This window comes from Colobus angolensis, unplaced genomic scaffold, assembly GCF_000951035.1.
Source record: "Colobus angolensis palliatus isolate OR3802 unplaced genomic scaffold, Cang.pa_1.0 Scaffold76, whole genome shotgun sequence".
Classification (NCBI taxonomy): Eukaryota; Metazoa; Chordata; class Mammalia; order Primates; family Cercopithecidae; genus Colobus; species Colobus angolensis.
Window position 1 is genome coordinate 4,618,609 of NW_012121376.1, and position 19,973 is coordinate 4,638,581.

The window sequence follows — 19,973 nt, forward strand, 5'->3', positions numbered from 1 at the left end:
CTCCCTTGGCCTTGCCAGTCCGCGGGCTCTTTGCGACCGCGGTCTCCGCCCCCGCCGCTCGCAGACAGCGCCTATAGGCTGTCTACCGCGTTCCTATAGGGTGGCGCAGGCCGTCTTCCGGCCGGGGCGGGCTCCCGCCGTGGCGGGAAAACGGCGGCCACGGCTCCTCCTCCGGGACGCTGAGGAACCAGAGGAGACCGTGAGGCTCTGGCCTGCCGCTCGCGCCGCCATGGACGCTGCTGAGGTCGAGTTCCTCGCCGAGAAGGAGCTGGTTACCATTATCCCCAACTTCAGTCTGGACAAGATCTACCTCATCGGGGTGAGGCCCGGGCCCGCCGTGGGGCGCAGGGCGGGCGCGGAGGGGAGGGGAGGCCGGGCTGGGCGCGTCCGGGGCTCCCGCGTGGCCTTCAGAGCCGGGGTCGCGGGCTCGCCCTGCTCCCGCATCTGCGGAGGCCACCACTCCGCGCTTGGCTCGCCCACCGCAGTTCCCGCTTCTCGGATGAGGAAAGCGAGGCTGCTCTCGTTTGCCAGTGGCCCCGAACGCCTGGGTTTACAGGGCTTTTTTGGTTTGTTTTTTGGTTTTTGAGACGGTCTCGCTCTGTCGCCCAGGCTGGAGTGCAGTGGCGCGATCTAGGCTCACTGCAGCCTCCGCCTCCCGGGTTCAAGCGATTCCCCTGCCTCAGTCTCCCAAGTAGCTGGGACTACAGGCGCCCGCCACCACGCCCGGCTAATTTTTGTATTTTTGGTAGAGACGGGCTTCACCATGTTTGGCCAGGCTGGTCTCGAACTCCTGACCTCATGAGCCACCCGCCTCGGTCTTCCAAAGTGCTGGGATGACAGGCGTGAGCCACTGCGCCCGTCTTGTTTATTTGGTAGAGATGGGGCTGGCCTCGAACTCCTGGGCTCCCCCAGGCGATCCTCCCACCTCGGCCTTCCAAAGTGCTGGGATTATGGGCAAGAGTCGGCTTTACTTCTGTTTGTTTGTTTTTGTCTTTATTTTTGAGCTGGAGTTTCGCTCTATCGCCCAGGCTGGAGTGCAGTGGCGCCATCTCGGCTCACTAAAGCCTCCGCCTCCCGGGTTCAGGTGATTCTCCTGCCTCAGCCTCCTGAGTAGCTGGGATTGTCAGCCACCGCGCCCGCTCGGCTTTGCGTTTTTAGTATAAGGGAGGCACCTTGGCATTGGGAGTCCGGGAGAAGGAGGGCAGGCTCTGCACCTGCCCAGACCCACCTCCCCGCACCCCAGGACCCCATCATTGGGTGTGTGAAACCTGTTCTGGAGTTGGAGGGTGCAGGCGGGAGAGGGAGCACCCCCGACCCACTCTGGGGGGATTTACATCCCCCTCCGTGGAAAGGCCGGAAGGACTGCACTCCAGGCTCGCAGGTGTCTTGGAGCCGCTTAGGAGGTGCTTTGTTCTGAGTCTGATAATAGTCGGGTTTTTATTATTTGCATTTGGACTTCAGCCTCTGCAATGCCTTGCCTCTTATTTGATAGCAGTGACGCACAGTAATGCTTGTTTTGTTCTTTTTTAATCTTACGGGGAATTGTTTTACTTTTGTCAGGGGGACCTGGGGCCTTTTAACCCTGGTTTACCAGTGGAAGTGCCCCTGTGGCTGGCAATTAACCTGAAACAAAGACAGAAATGTCGCCTGCTCCCTCCAGAGTGGATGGACGTAGGTAAGGATGCAGTGGAGACTGGTTGACTAGTGGGTGGGGCTGGGCTTGGGATGATACCCTCTCCCAAGCGGTGGAGGCATGGATCCTCCTTCCTGACTAGGTCCGTGCTTCCTCTGTTCTATTATCCACTGACCAGCTGAAAGGAATACTTCCAGATTCACCTTTCAGCAGAGTCTGCTAACCAGAGTTACTAATGTCATGTTAGGTTTTGGTGTAGGTGAAAATTGTAGTTTATTTTTTGAGACGGGTCTGACCCCATCACCCAGGCTGGAGAGCAATGGTGCAGTCTCGGCTCACTGCAGCCTTCACCTCCTGGGTTCAAGTGATCCTCCTGCCTCAGCCTCCCAAGTAGCTGGGACCACTGGCGTGTGCCACCACACCCTGCTAATTTTTGCGTTTTTGTAGAGATGGGGTCTTGCCATGTTGCCCAGGCTGGTCTCAAACTCCTGGGGTCAAGCGATCTGGCCACCTTGGCAGATGTGCTGGGATTACAGGTGTGAGCCACTGTGCCCAGCCTATATTTTAATGTAAGATATTTCAATTTGCTTTAAAATAAATATATGACCTTGAAGCATTTGTTTTAAATTTTTAAAAGTTAAGTATAGATTAGCATGTTGAGAAGCAGTTACACAGAATGCATGAAAATAATATATCACAAAAGGGTCGAATATTATTCAGCTATAAAAAGGAATGGAATTCTGATACATGCTACTGCATGGGTGAACCTGAAACATCTTAAACATTTTGCTGAATGAAAGAAACCAGGCACAAAAGACCACACACTGTATCATTCCATTTCTATCAACTGTCTAGAATAGGCAAATCAATAGAGACAACAGATTACTAGTTGCTTAAGTACGGCGGTCTTGCTTTGGGTGATGGAGGGATTGTGGAGTTTCTTTTTGGCATGATGAAAATTGGGATTTATTGTGGTAATGGTTGCCCAAGTCTGAATATACTAAACACCATTGACTTGTACACTTTTTTTTTAAGAGCCTGCAAGTGCTACTAAAACTTGTGTGTGTGTGTATATATGTATATATATATATATTTTTTTTTTTTAGTGGAGATGGGGTCTTGCTATGTTGCCCAGGCTGGTCTCAAACTCCTGGACTCAAGTGATCCTCTCAGAGTGCTTGTATTACAGATGTGAGTTGTTGCCCCGTCCAGAAGGCTTTTTTAGCAGACAGACCCACCAGGCCTGGCTCCATTAATGCAGCATCCTCTCCAGGCCCCTTGTTTAAAATCAGTCTCTGGCAATTTTGTTCCATCCAGACCCGAGGTGATACATGGCAAGGGCCTGTTTTATCGCAGGCTAGAGTCAGAAGGTGTGGAGAGTTCACCTTGAGCTTTTTGCCTGGGCTGGAGCCGTATTGTGGGAACAGTGAGGCGCCAGTCTATAGACCCTACCCAATAGCCTGCTGCCTCCTGACTTCTGCACCACAGATAAGTCCTGCCTGTTCTGGGCCGGGCACGGTGACTCATGCCTGTAATCCTAGCACTTTGGGAGGCTGAGATGGGTGGATCACCTGAGGTCAGGAGTTCAAGACCAGCCTGGCCAACATCGCGAAACCCCGTCTCTACTAAAAAATAGAAAAATTAGTTGGGCATGGTAGTGGGCGCCTGTAATTCCAGCTACTTGGGAGGCTGAGACAGGGAGAATTGCCTGTACCCGGGAGGCGGAAGTTGTAGTGAGCCGAGATCGTGCCATTGCACTCCAGCCTGGGAGACACAGCGAGACTCCGTCTCAGGAAGTAAAAAAAAAATTCTGCCTGTTCTGGGACTTCATTTAAATGGAATAATCTAGTATGTCATTTTTTTTGTTTATGACTTGTGTTATCTAACACTGTTTTTGAGATTTACCTGTTTATGTTCTCGACACTGGGACACAGAGCTCAGCTCCCAACCCCTTTCTCCACTACCTAAACTCATATCCACACTATCTCGTTAGTTCTTCCGTTGCTGGATACTCTCCATACTATATATTTGTTCACCGATTCTTCTGTTGGTAGATATTTGGGATTCCCATTTTTGGCTTCTAAAAAACATTGAGAGACAGGATTTCTCTGTTGCCCAGGCTGGATTGCAGTGGTTATTCATAGGTGTGATCATAGTGCATTGCAGCCTCCAACTCCTGGGCTCAAGCTATCCTCCCGTCTCAGCCTCTCTAATAGCTGGGACTACAGGTGTGCACCAATGTGCCCAGCTCATTTCTGGCTTTTGAGACAGAGTCTCGCTCTGATGTCCAGGCTGGAGTGCAGTGACTTGATCATGGCTCACTGCAGCCTCCACCTCCTGGGCTCAAGCGATCCTCCCACTTCTGCTTCTTGAGTAGCTGGGACTACAGGTGTATACCATCACACTCAGCTAATTTTTATAGAGACAGAGTCTCACTTTGTTGCTCAGACTGGTTTTGCTCTCCTGGGCTTCCACCTCGGTCTCCCAAAGTGCTGGGATTACAAGAGTGAGTCACTGTGCCTGGCTCATTATGGCCATTAATAAGGCTTTTGTGAATATCCTTGTCCAAGTCTTTTCATGGATATGTTTTTTTCTCTTGGGTAAATAAACACCTAGAATGATGGACTTGCTGGATCTTAGGGATAATGCTTAACTTTGTAAGAAACGGCCACCTGGTTCTTCAAAGCAGCTGAGCCTTTATCCTACAAGAAATATGAGTTCCTATTGTTCCATGTCCTGGCCAAACATTTTGATTGTATCTTTATTTGCTAGAAAGGTGGACCAGAGGTGTTTCATAAGCTGATTCAGATGTTAATGAAAGGATCACTCTTCTGTGTAGAGAAGGTCCGTGTGATAGGAGCAGAGCAGGGAATGAATCCAGGCAAGCGCTGAGGTTGGCCTCTAGCTGATGGAGGTAGATGTGGTGGGCGTCTAGGTGTGTTTTGAAGGAAGCAGCAGCAGGATTGGCTGAAGGACTGGCCATGGGGTGTGAGGGAGAAGAGTGAAAGCTGACAGCCAGGCTGTTGGCTGGAGGCCCAGAAGGAGAGGGAGTTGCTGTCTTCTGAGGTGGGAGGCTGCAGGAGCAGGCTGTGGGCTGCAGTGGGTATCAGGAGTTGGGGTTTGAATTGTGCTTTCTGGATATCCAGAGGGAGGTTACGGCAGCAATGAGATTATTGAGTCAGGAGTTAGGGCTCAGGGGCTGATGGGAGTATAAATTTGGAGGTCTTTCTGAGCACGTGGGTGGTATTTGGATGAGGTGGTGTGGATATGAGTTTAGGTAGTGGAGAAAGGGGTTGCAAGCTGAGCTCTGTGTCCCAGTGTCGAGAGGTCAGGAGGAATTGCCAAGAGACAAAAAGGGGAGCCTAGTGCGTTCAGAAGAAAGCTCAGAGGGGTGTCTGGGGAAGGCCTTCTTTTTAAGGCAGTATCTATTAGTGTGTTTGGGAGGATCAAGCAGGGAGGGGATAGTGATCACTCAAGAGCCTGAGAGCTGCTGGAGTGCCTTCCTGTGCAGGTGAGAGGGTCCAGGACACCTGGAAGGCTGGTCCTCGAGTGCACAGGAGCTACGCAGGGAGTTTGGGGGATGGGGTGGCATGTGGGTCCCACTCAGCTGAGTGTCAGGTGAGAGGTGGGTGTTGGGTTGAGGTGGTGCTGGTGGCAATGAAGAGAGGGAAGAGAGGGTGAGTAGACCAAGGAAACTGGGCCAGGATTGCAGGACGGCACTAAGGGCCCTGGGGATGGGTGGTTGGCCCTTTACAGAGGGACCCTGCAGCGTAGCTGTGCTCCGTGCTTGTCCCTTAGCTACATTCCACAGTCCACACCCAGGACAGGTTTCTCTGCAGAGGGGGAGGGCTGAGGGCACTGGAGCATGTGTGAGAACAGTGCCGGTGCTGGTGGAACTGGACACAGCTGTTTGATTGATGACGCTGGGCTTTAACCCCTCTAGGATACCAAGCCTCCTCCCGGCTGGGTTGGCTTCACCCTCCTAGGATATTGTATCATGCCCAGGCTAGGGTGGCTTAACCCCTAGGATACTGTATCGCACCCAGGCTGGGGTGGCTCAGCCCCCTAGGATACTGTATCGCACCCAGGCTGGGGTGGCTCAGCCCCCTAGGATACTGTATCGCACCCAGGCTGGGGTGGCTCAGCCCCCTAGGATATTATATCACACCCAGGCTGGGGTGGCTCTAGTTTTGTAAGTTGTCTTGCTCCCTTCTGAACAAGGCTTAGTATAAATAAATTTAAGTCACTGACTACTTTGATCACTTATTGCATCAAAGGCAAAATACCAGGTATGGTGACTCACTCCTATAATCCCAGCACTTTGAGAGGCTGAGGCAGGATGATCACTTGAGCTTAGGAGTTTGAGACTAGCCTGGGCAACATTGTGAGACCTCGTCTCTACAAAAAAATTAAAAAATTAGCTAGTTATGGTGGCATGTGCCTGTGATCTCAGCTACTCCTTGGGAGGCTGAGGCAGGAGGATTGCTTGAGGCCGGGAGGTTGAAGCTGCAGTGAGCTGTGATGTTGCCACTGCACTCCAGCCTGGGCATGAGAGAGAGACCGTCTCCAAAAAAAAAAAAAAAAAAAAAAAAAATGCAGTAAAGGTAAAGTACTTTGCTGTTTCCCTAAAAAAAACAAAAACAAAAAACACAACAAACATCAAACTTTTGACTCTAACATTCTTTTTAGGAATATGTTCTGTAGGCCAAAGCAGTGACAAAAATTTATCTTTTGGAGAGAAAGTTTCAAGGAGGCCTCAAATCATCTAGTTAATGATACAAATGTTGTCCCAAAATATTTTTTCATGTATTTGCTAGTTGATGATGTATTTGCCAGATAATATAGGCACTAGGTAAATTTGGAAGGTTTAATAAATATCTATGATGGTAAAATGTATTAACTTTTAAATTTCAGAAAAGTTGGAGAAGATGAGGGATCATGAACGAAAGGAAGAAACTTTTACCCCAATGCCCAGCCCTTACTACATGGAACTTACCAAGCTCCTGTTAAATCAGTAAGTAGATCTCACCTCTTTGAGGCCACACCCAAGACTGGATGGACTCGCCATGCCCTTCCTCCAACCCTCGCCTTTTCCTCTCCGCTTCTCTGCTTATTGCCTCAGTAAGTGGCAGCACTGGCCACCCTGTTTCTCAGGTTAGCGACCAGAGGTCATCTGTGTACACACACCTGCCAGGTGTACTCTGTCTCTGTGTGTCTTTCTGTTCTTTCCCTTTCTCTCTCATTTTTCCTTTTTTCCACCCCCCGGTGACGCCCTTGGCTCTTTTTGTTCTGCCTCACATCACTCGACATTGGACCCCAGTGTGAGCCACCAGTATCTCACAGAATCGGCAGTAGCCATTCTTTGCCACGTATGTGTTTTATTTAGCACAGCTTTACTCCTGTTTCTCCTTGTAGTAGGTGGATTTGAGTTTTTTTGTGTCTTTCGCAGGAGAGGCCAGAGGACTCACATTTGCCTCTGCCCTTGGTTTACAGGAAAGCCCACTTCCTGGCAAAATCATGCTGTAGTAACCCTGTAGCTTGTTTGCCTTCATCCATACTGGCTCCTCTCAGCTTCCCATTCGTTCTTCACATCACAGCCAGAGTGGCCTTTGAAAGGCAGAACTGCCATGTGACTCCCTGCTTAAAATCCTCAGTCTTCCCTCTAGTCTGAAGTCCTGAGCATAGTGTTCAAGCAGTGTGCAGCCTGGTGCGTGCTCCCCCTCCCTCTTTCACCCTCTCTTACAGCTCTTTCCTCTGCTTCTGGAGGGCTCAGGCTCACACTGGCCCCTGTCACTTTAAGAATTCTGACTTTGCATATACTGTTCACTGCCGTGTAAGTCTGTCCTTTCCCTGCTGCTGCTCACCTCCGCTGGTTAGTATAACATGTCTCTTCTGGGTTCAGCATACATGTTCTCTTGGCAGCTCTACACGTTGCTATGGCATTTGTCAGCTGTAATTTTCTTGTTTGTCTGGCTGTGCCATCACATGTACCCATTCTAAATGGGCAGGGACTGGGTATCGTATGCATATGTCCCCAGTGAGATGCCTGGGGCTCATGTTTGTTGAGTGAAAGAGTGAAACTAGTAAAGAAGGCAGACAAATGGATAATTTTGCTTGGGAGATACTTAGAATGTCATTTGTACAATGTCAAGCTTCTGAAGCCCCCTGGGCATCCTTTAACTGGGTTCAAGAGCAGAACTAGAACAAAGCATTGGGACACTAGTATTACTGCATGCCGCAGAGCAGCAGGAAGGCCTGGGGGCCCACCGAATGGCACTGCTGAATTTAAAGGAAGACTTGGGGACACAGCATGGGCTTGTGCTTAGGCTGATATGAGGCTGCAGTCAGCCCATGAATTTCATAAAAAGCCGAGAACCAGCAATGCACCAAGCAGTGGCGTTTGTCCCATAGGTCTGGTTCCTGGTGTGGGTCGGGGAGAGATGTGGGCCTGGGAGCCCATAGTGAATCTTCAGTGTGACCAATGCTTTTGACAGTCCATCAGAGCACAGTAAGGCCAAGTGGTGCCAGAGAGGGCTCATAGAGGTTTGCTGGGAGGGCAGACTTGTAGGAGGTGGATGGTAGGAGAGAGGGCAGTGAGGCAGGAGGAGCTGATGTGCTCTGGCACACAGTGTGAAGGACCTGGTGTAGCCAGGCAAGCAGAGGTATTTGAGCATGTGTAGTACATTCGTGGGAGCAGGGGAGTGGAGGCATAGATTCTGCTGCAGTGGCCAGCCCCTGGGAGGGGCATTGGCCTCAGAGGGACCTGAGAGAGACTGCGGTGGTGGTGGGGACAGTAGCTGGAAGGGAGAGGATCTATAAACAGGCTAGGTAAGAATTTGGCATTAGCTAGGTGAGGGGGCCTATTCATGTTTTGTTTTTGAAGTTCAATATCTGTGTAGTTTTTATGAAAAACCTTGTTTTATAATTCATTCGGTTAAGGGACTTAATTTTACATTTGTTCTGCAGTTAAGTTGACAAGGAGTTGGGGTCTGTTGTTCTTTAACCTGCTATTCAGAGCACAAGATCTAAATGTTTGGGGGTTTATAAATAACACCCACCACATAAATTTTGTACCAGTGATTTGCCTCTTACTAATCAGGAGTTATTTGTAGCATACAGAGAGAGAATGTCTAGCGTAACCTGTAATGCCTAGCGACGAACAATATTTGCTTCTGCTTTTATCTTGTAGTTTTTCTTCCAAGGTTAGTTTAAAATATTTCACAAAGGGAGCCTCAACTTTGTGAAAGCCTTCCTTCAGCCCTTGCTGACTTTGAGCTTCTAGCTAGAATTTTGCTATGTGTAGGTGTGCTCGCTGTATACTAATTTGCAGTTTCTTCTGTGTGATTTTTGAAAATTGTTTTTGTCTTCTCTGAAGAGCAGGAGAGTCCCTTCCCTTCAGGGCTTTTATGAGGATAGAAATGCCAGGTAAAGTGCTGAGCCCAGTACCTTGCATGGAGCTGGTGTTCTGCTTCTTTAGGCTGTGAGCCCTGGATTCCTGGTGGGGAATAGGGAGATCTGCTCAACACTCTGTAAATAAGGAGCAATAGAACTCGACCTTTGAGCCAGCCCTTGAAACCGATTCCTTCTAGATGGAGGTTATGCAGCACAGAATGCTGTTATCCTGAGACAGAGGGTTCTGAAGTAGAGCTGATTCTCTACTAATTTTCTTAGGTAAACAGAAGTCCTGTTCAGCAGCCTGCCATGGGATAGTTACTGTGAGCAAAAGAAACACCTGTGGATCACTGCCGAATGTCCTTGGCACCAAGCTTAACTGCTACACATCTTTACATCCTAAAGTTGAAAACAAAGCAAAACAGACTTGCTGAGTCTGGAATAGCCGGAGTATTTTGCCTGAAAAGAGCCACTCTATCCAGCATTGCCTCAGCTTATCGAGTGTTCCCTGACTGACTTACCCCTTGCTCCTTTAGTGCTTCAGACAACATCCCGAAGGCAGATGAAATCCGGACCCTGGTCAAGGATATGTGGGACACTCGTATAGCCAAACTCCGAGTGTCTGCTGACAGCTTTGTGAGACAGCAGGAGGCACATGCCAAGGTAGGTGCCGCCTCACCTGGGTGCTAGTGGCCTTGATGCTGCATAATTTCACATGGCCTCCTGTCTGCTGAGGCTATTACAGGCAGGCATTACTAGCTGTGCTTTTTAGAAAGTTCATTGGTTTCTTATTTTTATTCGGTAGAGTTTACCTTTTCCTCAAAATCAAAAACTCCTTGGCCAACTTGGTCTGTTTTCTTGTTTTAGCTGGATAACTTGACCTTGATGGAGATCAACACCAGCGGGACTTTCCTCACACAAGCGCTCAACCACATGTACAAACTCCGCACAAACCTCCAGCCTTCGGAGAGTACTCAGTCTCAGGACTTCTAGAGAAAGGCCTGGTGCAGGCGGCTTGCTGGGGAATGTGAGTGCTCAGGACGTGATGAGGTACTCGTGGTTCTGGAGCTCTAGAAACACTCTGAATGCATGACAAACATGTGATGGTGCAAGGAATGGATTCAGGACATTGTTGGAGAAGCAACAAGTTTGTGATGAGTCCTTAAAACTTAGCTCCCTGGGACATTCTTCAATTCCACATCTGTTTTTAGAAACCAGCCTTTTTTTTTTTTTCCCCCTTTTGAGAAAGAAAAAAGCTTTAGGCAAATAAGGTAGTCTCCCTAGCAGAGCCACATGGGTCTCCTGCGTGGAATCGGTCACACCTGGGCAAGTGTTCAGTGACTGATTCAGCAGGACTGGCCATGTGGCCCACAGGCCTTTTTTCTGCCTTCCTGATCCTGGTTTCGAAATGGGCTGAATTTGGACCCTCCCGGAGGTGGCTCACAGGGAAGGATGGCAGATGGTGCAGCTAACAGTGCTGACCAGTGCTTTTCCTCTAAGCCCTGATGCATAATAAACATGGACCCAGCCTAACTCTTGAGTCTTTAGGTTTTTGTCCTGCGTAACTACCAAGTAAAAGGACTGAGCCTGTGGCTTAGATGACTCAGTAAACTAAACTGAGGCGCACAGCAGTCAACTGGAAACTGCAAACCAACACCTGGGGTGTCTCGTTCTCTTGGCTACTTCTAGCTCAGGTTTAATGGGTTTCTTATCAAGAGGAGAGTCAGGAAAAAAAACGAAACCAATGTATTGAGCACGAATGACACTTAAGACAATGCTAGAAGAAAAGTTAGACTTTTAGGCCGGGCGCGGTGGCTCAAGCCTGTAATCCCAGCACTTTGGGAGGCCGAGACGGGTGGATCATGAGGTCAAGAGATCGAGACCATCCTGGCTAACACCCCGTCTCTACTAAAAAATACAAAAAACTAGCCGGGCGAGGTGGCGGGCGCCTGTAGTCCCAGCTACTCGGGAGGCTGTCAGGAGAATGGCGTTAAACCCAGGAGGCGGAGCTTGCAGTGAGCTGAGATCTGGCCACTGCACTCCAGCCTGGGTGATAGAGCGAGACTCCATCTCAAAAAAAAGAAAAGAAAAGTTAGACTTTTAACGCTGCCCTGATGCATTTAGGGAAGGATTCTTTGTTGTAGGTAACAGTGGGCTCAGGGGAAATTATTTTTTTCCTAAGAGGAAATTACTTAATTTGTAGCATTTTGGAATTGTTAGATCCTTTACAGAAATTACATTGCCTTGAGAGATGAAATGATTGACCAGCATCATGCAATGGATAGAAGGTTCTGTAACCAGTTTTAAAAAAAACTTTAATTTTTGGCCGGGCACAGTGGCTCACGCCTGTAATCCCAGCACTCTGGGAGGCCAAGGCGGGTGGATCATGAGGTCAGGAGATTGGGACTACCCTGGCTAACATGGTGAAACCCCGTCTCTATTAAAACACACACAAAAAAATTTGCCGGGTGTGGTGGCACGTGCCTATAGTCGCAGGTACTCGGGAAGCTGAGGCAGGAGAACGGCTTGAACCCGAGAGGCAGAGGTTGTGGTGACCCAAATCGCGCCACTGTACGTGGGCAAGACTCCATCTCACACAAATGTTTAACTTTGTTTTTAGACAGGGTCTTGTTCTGTCACCCAGGCTGCAGTAGAATGGGATGACCGTAGCTCACTGCAGCCTCCAACCCCTGGGTTCACGCAGTCCTCCCACCACAGCCTCCCAAAGCACTGGGGTTGCAAGCAGGAGCCGGCACGCCTGGCCAGCCTATGTGTGGCTGGACACCAGTGGGCCAAAAGCAGTGGGGTGCTGTTTGGGGAGCTCTGAGAATGCACGTGTGACAGGCTGAACCTAAAAAGACCATCACCCAGCTTCAGCCCTCCAGTGTCTAGCGTGCTGTGCACTATTGCTCCATGTTGCTGCCCACGTGTCCCCGCCAGGCAGGTGTTGGGGGTTATTTGGACACTGAAGGGTCAGACCTGGAAGACTGGGACCAAAAGGTGAGATCTCCATAATTTAAGGTGCTGTTCAGAGTTGGTTCAGGTCCTAAGACTTGTTCTTTCATCTTACCCTTCCTCGGAATCCTCCTGCTTTCATCTGGGGATCTTTTAGAATGAAACTACTTGTTATTGTAGAGGGCAAGGGGTCCTAATGCCCTCCTCTTAGAACCTGAACCAGTCGAGGCAGCTGCATCTGTCTATGTGTTTTATCTGTGCAGATGTAGTTATGGAGCTTTGTTTGGCCTTGTTTTATTATATCATAAAAAAAGATTTTCCTTTTAACATGATTTAGGAAGATTTTATTTTTTTGGATGTTGTCAGAAATTACAGCAATATATTCATAAATACCTAATTACTACATTCAACAAATAATATTACAATACAATTAATTCAAACAAGTACACTTAGAACAGGTTTAATTTCACAGCATCTAAACTGCCCCCAGAGTGACCGAGGCACCGGTGTTCCTCCCTCCCACCTGTGTATGGGTTTACTGTTCTAGAATTAAGCACAGGGTACATACAAAATAACACCAATTAGCATGGTCTTCCTCAGGTCAAGGCAGAGTTAAGGAGTTTTTTAGGTTAAGCACTGGATCGAAAAGTTGGGGACAGGCTACTGCAAGTAGTAAGAAAGTCAACAGCTTGGTTACTTGAAAGAGTATAGAGATTGCTAAGTGGCTAATATACACTTTAAAGAGGAACAGAATTGGTTTGTGCTGACCATCTCCATCTTGTGGTGGATCCCTGGAATTGTCTACACTTGCATGAAACACGAGGCTCAGGGAAAGGGGGAGTGGAGTATCTGGTTTGAAATTCAGCTTAATTTTTGAGATTTGGCAGTATTATGAGCTACTTGAGGAAAATACCATTCTGCTACAAACTGCAGATTCCCTGTGTTAGAATCCTTCCCTGCTGAAGGTGTGGGCTCCTTTTTGATGCTCTCTGAATACTCTTAATGGTGCAACCTATCAGAATGTTAGTCCCAATTCAGTGCTTTATTCCTTTAAGATTAGAATGTAGACTAAAATGTGGAAAATCCTGTCTTGGTCACTTATCTGAGACAATTGATTAGGAACATATTTTATCATCAGTCTGGCTCTGATTATATGAAACAAAGAAAAATAACTTGTTTCAATGAGGAACCAGATAATTTAACTATTGGAAGGTATCCCTCTGCAGAGGACAGACAGCAGCTCCCTTCCAGGTAATGTAGGAAGATGGTTGAAGGACCGAGCCGAGGGCTTCACATAAATTCTGATACACAGGTGGCATAATCGACTCCAGAGCGGATTTGACGTATTACTCAACATGAAATAGCTGAACAAAAAACTTGAGATTGCATGTCAACTTTTAAGCCCAAGTGAAGACAGATTTAGGTGCTACTGTGTTGAGAATCATCTGAAAGTAAGTTTTCAAAGTATGAAACTGATTGTTGGATGGGAAAACCGTGATTGGGTACTGTGTCTTGGGTGGTGTGCTTTCATTTTTGAGAAACACTTCTTACCTTTTTCTTAGTTTATTCGTGTTGCCTCACTGGTTTGTATTCTGATTGTCGTATTTCTTGAGCAGGAGTACTCAAATCGCCACAAGTAGGTGGAAGGATGGGGAGACTGGGCGAGAAGCTCAAGGACCGGGCAGAAGTGGGGTTTCCACTGGCAGGGGAGAAGCCAACTATTGCTAGCACAGTGACACTGCTTCCACCCTGGGCAGACCCCTCATGGTGTACCACCTGTCCCCTGTGCTGTCACAGAAAATCCAACCAAGGGAGCACCCCTTGGATGGTAAGGGATGAGCTATGTTTTTAAGTTATCGGATCTACTTTTCCCTTTTACTTTAGCCAAGGCCGTTACCAAAAGCATCCAGACATCTGTGATGGAGGAGGAGGCCTGAGAGCAGAAGTGCTAAGATGTGACTCTTAAGCCTTCAGACCAGAAACCTCGCAGGTTTTCAGTGGAGAAATCCAGTGAGATTTTTGCCCTGATTATTTGTAGCCGACTCCCTCTGAACACCTGTGGGACATGCTGAGCTCCCAGTGTCTTTCGAGGGGAGGCCGCAGCACAGCCCCTCGAGTTCTCTTCCAGCCGCTTCTGTGGAGAGGAAGGCGCTTGTTGACTGCTGATAATACTGGCGGTACATTTGTCTGAGTTTGCTAATAACTGGAAGATTCTTGGCAGACGTACAAAGCAAACTGTGCGGGGGCAGATAAAGCGACATGATGCCAGCTGCCAGCAAGCTGTTCTGCGCAGCAAGAGCTAGAGCCAAGGGCTCTGCCGCTGGTCACAGCAGTGAGCAGCCAGCACACAGGTCAGGCAATCTGCCCTGAGCTCAGGCCTCCACCCCCCCCAGACCAGTGACTGGCAGCCCTGGCCTCTGGTGAGGGCCCTTGGGAGCAAGAGAGGCCTTCTTGATCTAAACACTGCCTCCACAAGCAGTAACTAGGACAAGGAGGAAGACTTGCCCATTACTTTGCCTTGGTGTGATGAGCCCAGTTTCTGACCATTCCTGTGCTTATCACAGTAAGTTCAAAAAGGAGAGGTTCAGCTCAGACCTCGTGGCTTTTACAAAGCATTGCATTGCATTGGAATAAAGCCTCTGACGTTCCTATTCTGTACCTGCTCTCACACTAGCATTCTATGAATCACAGAAATCAGACTTCCTGAAAGGTTTTTAAAAGCCCCCACCCATGTGTGCACATGATTGTCACACATAGGTTCTACAGACCTCCCCTTGATAGCAATGGGTAATATTTGCTATGAGCTTGTCCAGATGCTGGGGGCGGGGAGGGGAGTGGAGGAGGTAAGCAGTAGCGCATGGCTTTCTACGGCAGCTTCTGGTGCAACTCAAACTCAAAATGAAGTGATCGCATAGGCGCCAGTGGTAAGCTCTTTTACTTTTCTTCTTCTTTAATTTTTAAAAACACTTCAATATTTTAACGTCCTGACCAGCAGCAGTACAAACACTAAAAGCAAGGTTTTTTTTTTTTTTTTGCCCAAAACAAAACAAACAAAACCCCCAAACAGGAAAAACAAACAAAAATCCCCCAAACCACATATTAAAAATGGCAGGCTTTTTATAACAATAGTTAAAGTAATAAAAACATACAAAACTTTGTTTTTTTAATATATATACACAGTACAAGGCTGAAGCACCTTTGACTTTTCTCTCAAAATTTACGTCTGTATGAAAACCCCACCCACTGTAGCAACAATCTAGTGGGTGTGAAGCTGTGTATACACAGAGCTCTGTACATGCTCCCCACGGAGTAATAAAAAGGTACCTTCAGTTTGTGAATTGGTTTTATCTTTAGGTAAGAGCTTTTCCAGGGAAAAGCCTTTGGGTTGCTTTGTGTGCTCCTAGGACTTGCTGCTTTGAAGAAAATTTTGCAGGAAAGTAAATGAAACAAATAAGCCCTTTTTTACTTACAATGCACCCAACCTTTTCAGATGAAGCAAGTTTCACTCCTGGGAGGAGTGAGACTGGCCCCATCACTGCGGCAAAAGCAAACTGGGCTTGAGGCATAGTAACATGGCAACACAAGAAAGAACAGAACCGGTTTGATCCACTCATCTGCACAGGGGGCTGTCAATGATCACGTTTTAGTGTTGCTAATGGAGCCTTCACGTTCAGATTAAGAAATAATGTGGGCGAGGAAGGACTAAAACCACCTTTAAAAAGAAAAAGTATGGGCACTCCTACATTGGTTGCTCGCTGAATGACAATGTTGATTCAATTGCATTGACGTCAAGGTGAGTTCATTCTTCTTTTCTGGAGCCCGGAATCCTTTGCTTCATGCATGGCACATTCTCATTTTGTAAGCTTCAAACCTCCCAGTGAAAAATATTAAATATTCAAGGTAATAAAATAGATAATATTTCTATACTATAGGTTCGGCCTAGTGCAAGGGAAACCGTCACCTGGGGTATCCCTTCAGGTAGCCCCTAGGCCAGTGCATTGCAGGCAAGGCAAGGCACTTTCGTAAGTGGTCCAGTTCTGCCTGGAGCCGCTCCCGTTCTGAGACCATCTTCTGTTTCTGGCTCCTCAACTCCTAGAGAGAGGGAAATTTGTGTCAAAACCAATCTGTTTCCTCTGTAAGGATAAGCATGATGCTGGATGGAACGGCAAACCTACATTTGAAAATGTCCCGGCTGGGCGTGGTGGCTCACGCCTGTAATCCCAGCACTTTAAAAGGTTGAGGCGGGCAAATCACCTGAGGTCGGGAGGTCGAGACCAGCCGGGCCAACATGGGGAAACCCCATCTACTAAACATAAAAAAATTAGCCAGGCGTGGTGTCATATGCCTATAATCCTAGCTGCTCAGGAGGCTGAGGCAGGAGAATTCGCTTGAACCTAGAAGGCAGAGGTTGCAGTAAGCTGAGATTATGCCATTGCATTCCAGCTTGGATGACAATGAGACTTGACCTCAAAAAATAAAGTCTCCTTTTCAGCCTGTGTTCTGTCCCTGGTTCTTCCAGTCTTAAGAATCGGCATCTGCTGCTGTCTTGGCTCAAACTCGGAGTTCTTGGAACCCCCCAGATGTAAAAACTTTGGGAGTGATCTGAGACCTGCTTCCCATCCCTGCCCCACAAGGACATCTGCCGGACCAGTCCTGCTAGTGTGGCTGTGAGCCGGGTGAGATGGTTTCGGTTGCTTCAGCTTCCCTTCTCTAATAAAACCCTGCTGCTCTCCTTAGCAAATCACGGTAGGGGAGACCGATACAGGCAATAATTCATTCTGCAAACAGCATCCCTATTCTATGTTAACGATATTTCCTTCCTTAGCTAAATCCTAATCAACTAGTGTCTGAATTTTCCCCTTTAGGAGACAGTGGTCTTGCTCTGTCAACCAGGCTGGAGTGCAGTGGCATGATCGGCGCTCACTGCAGCCCTGAACTCCTGGGATCATATGATCCTCCTGCCTCAGCCTCCCAAAGTGCTGGGATTACAGGTGTGGGCCATTGCATGCAGTCCAAATTGTGACCTCTTAAGAGCCCATTTCCTCTTTGAAACTTATCTTCATGGGTGCTTCTGAACCCAAACTCAAAACGTTGCGTGTTTGAACGTTTCTTCCCTTCCCAACTCACCGCCACGCTGTGGGAGAGCTGCTCTGCCGTCAGGCTGAGGCTGTAGTGCCGGGCCTCCAGTCGTCTGCATTGTGTCTGCAACACCTGCCGTTCCAGATTTTGCTCTGAAAAGACAGGAGATGGTAATGTATCTTCTGTGTGCAGGGGCCCCGAGGTCTGGCGAATGCTCTCCTCTTCACACACTGCCCAGCAGAGCCCAAAACCTCTCTCCAATGCAGCCAGCAAAGGCCTCTCCTGTGGGCCACAATGTTCCCAGCCCTTTGAATTGTACCAATAAATACATAAACATCACTAAATTAAGCCCAATACACAGGAATAAAGAAAGGATCCAGGACTTAAAGGCAATTTGATACAGATTAGGAAGAAATTTGATGGCCTTCAAATGCATCTTTCAAAAACAAAATAGGCTTTCAGTTTAGGCTGCTGGAAAAAGGCCAGAGTAAACTTAAAGCACAGATTTAATTAATAAAATAAAGCCTCTGCTCTACCAAAAGATACCAGGCCTAGTTTTAATAGGAGGGTGACGTCAAATCTTTAAGGACAAATTCCTACTTTATACAGTGTTTCAGAGAATGAAAAACAGGGAAAGTGCTAACAATCTGGATAACAAAGTACAATAAAACTAGAGTCTAATACTAATGAACATACGTTAAAAATCCTAAAAGTACTAACGAATTTAAGGATGGAGCAACATCAAGAAAAAAATCAAAGGATGAAAAACTCTGGAAATGGGAACTTTCACTGTTTAATGGGATGCTTTAAAGTTGCACAGACAAGGGCCCCACCAATGCCTCTCTTTGGCAGCACTTGGAGTGACATTACAATCAGACAAATTCAAAAGGAAAGAACCAAACCTTGTATTTGCAGGTTTGATCATCTGTGATTCCTAAGATCTAAGGAATAATCACAGGCAACGTAAAAAAAAAAACCACCCAGGTGCGGTGGCTCATGCCTGTAATCCCAGCACTCTGGGAGGCCAAGGCGGGTGGATCATGAGGTCAGGAGATTGGGACTACCCTGGCTAACATGGTGAAACCCCGTCTCTATTAAAACACACACAAAAAAATTTGCCGGGTGTGGTGGCACGTGCCTATAGTCGCAGGTACTCGGGAAGCTGAGGCAGGAGAACGGCTTGAACCCGAGAGGCAGAGGTTGTGGTGACCCAAATCGCGCCACTGTACGTGGGCAAGACTCCATCTCACACAAATGTTTAACTTTGTTTTTAGACAGGGTCTTGTTCTGTCACCCAGGCTGCAGTAGAATGGGATGACCGTAGCTCACTGCAGCCTCCAACCCCTGGGTTCACGCAGTCCTCCCACCACAGCCTCCCAAAGCACTGGGGTTGCAAGCAGGAGCCGGCACGCCTGGCCAGCCTATGTGTGGCTGGACACCAGTGGGCCAAAAGCAGTGGGGTGCTGTTTGGGGAGCTCTGAGAATGCACGTGTGACAGGCTGAACCTAAAAAGACCATCACCCAGCTTCAGCCCTCCAGTGTCTAGCGTGCTGTGCACTATTGCTCCATGTTGCTGCCCACGTGTCCCCGCCAGGCAGGTGTTGGGGGTTATTTGGACACTGAAGGGTCAGACCTGGAAGACTGGGACCAAAAGGTGAGATCTCCATAATTTAAGGTGCTGTTCAGAGTTGGTTCAGGTCCTAAGACTTGTTCTTTCATCTTACCCTTCCTCGGAATCCTCCTGCTTTCATCTGGGGATCTTTTAGAATGAAACTACTTGTTATTGTAGAGGGCAAGGGGTCCTAATGCCCTCCTCTTAGAACCTGAACCAGTCGAGGCAGCTGCATCTGTCTATGTGTTTTATCTGTGCAGATGTAGTTATGGAGCTTTGTTTGGCCTTGTTTTATTATATCATAAAAAAAGATTTTCCTTTTAACATGATTTAGGAAGATTTTATTTTTTTGGATGTTGTCAGAAATTACAGCAATATATTCATAAATACCTAATTACTACATTCAACAAATAATATTACAATACAATTAATTCAAACAAGTACACTTAGAACAGGTTTAATTTCACAGCATCTAAACTGCCCCCAGAGTGACCGAGGCACCGGTGTTCCTCCCTCCCACCTGTGTATGGGTTTACTGTTCTAGAATTAAGCACAGGGTACATACAAAATAACACCAATTAGCATGGTCTTCCTCAGGTCAAGGCAGAGTTAAGGAGTTTTTTAGGTTAAGCACTGGATCGAAAAGTTGGGGACAGGCTACTGCAAGTAGTAAGAAAGTCAACAGCTTGGTTACTTGAAAGAGTATAGAGATTGCTAAGTGGCTAATATACACTTTAAAGAGGAACAGAATTGGTTTGTGCTGACCATCTCCATCTTGTGGTGGATCCCTGGAATTGTCTACACTTGCATGAAACACGAGGCTCAGGGAAAGGGGGAGTGGAGTATCTGGTTTGAAATTCAGCTTAATTTTTGAGATTTGGCAGTATTATGAGCTACTTGAGGAAAATACCATTCTGCTACAAACTGCAGATTCCCTGTGTTAGAATCCTTCCCTGCTGAAGGTGTGGGCTCCTTTTTGATGCTCTCTGAATACTCTTAATGGTGCAACCTATCAGAATGTTAGTCCCAATTCAGTGCTTTATTCCTTTAAGATTAGAATGTAGACTAAAATGTGGAAAATCCTGTCTTGGTCACTTATCTGAGACAATTGATTAGGAACATATTTTATCATCAGTCTGGCTCTGATTATATGAAACAAAGAAAAATAACTTGTTTCAATGAGGAACCAGATAATTTAACTATTGGAAGGTATCCCTCTGCAGAGGACAGACAGCAGCTCCCTTCCAGGTAATGTAGGAAGATGGTTGAAGGACCGAGCCGAGGGCTTCACATAAATTCTGA

At 47.6% G+C, this 19,973-nt stretch overlaps 2 protein-coding genes across 4 annotated transcripts in view; one reads left to right on the forward strand and one right to left on the reverse strand.

Annotated features, from left to right (window-relative positions):
- Positions 1–135: 135 nt before the first annotated feature.
- GINS2 (GINS complex subunit 2 (Psf2 homolog)) lies at positions 136–10,552 on the forward strand. The gene is made up of 5 exons (XM_011928050.1): positions 136–319; positions 1,561–1,675; positions 6,548–6,647; positions 9,562–9,688; positions 9,893–10,552. The coding sequence occupies exons 1-5, from the start codon at positions 230–232 to the stop codon at positions 10,016–10,018; spliced, it is 558 nt and encodes a 185-aa protein (XP_011783440.1). The 5' UTR covers positions 136–229; the 3' UTR covers positions 10,019–10,552.
- Positions 10,553–12,301: 1,749 nt separating this feature from the next.
- The window catches only part of GSE1 (Gse1 coiled-coil protein), a 312,635-nt gene continuing 304,963 nt past the window's right edge, over positions 12,302–19,973 (reverse strand). For all 3 annotated transcript variants that reach the window (XM_011928051.1, XM_011928052.1, XM_011928053.1), the window contains 2 exons: positions 17,108–17,211; positions 12,302–16,072 (listed from right to left, as the gene is read on the reverse strand). In XM_011928051.1, the coding sequence (XP_011783441.1) occupies positions 15,938–16,072; positions 17,108–17,211 (239 nt within the window). In that variant the 3' untranslated portion in view covers positions 12,302–15,937. The remainder of the gene's footprint in view (positions 16,073–17,107; positions 17,212–19,973) is intronic.

Coding starts and splice junctions, on each gene's coding strand:
- GINS2 (XM_011928050.1), top strand. CDS start 230: ATGGACGCTGCTGAGGTCGAGTTCCTCGCCGAGAAGGAGCTGGTTACC. Junction 1,676..6,547: donor TCCAGAGTGGATGGACGTAG/GTAAGGATGCAG, acceptor TTTAAATTTCAG/AAAAGTTGGAGAAGATGAGG. Junction 9,689..9,892: donor AGCAGGAGGCACATGCCAAG/GTAGGTGCCGCC, acceptor TTCTTGTTTTAG/CTGGATAACTTGACCTTGAT.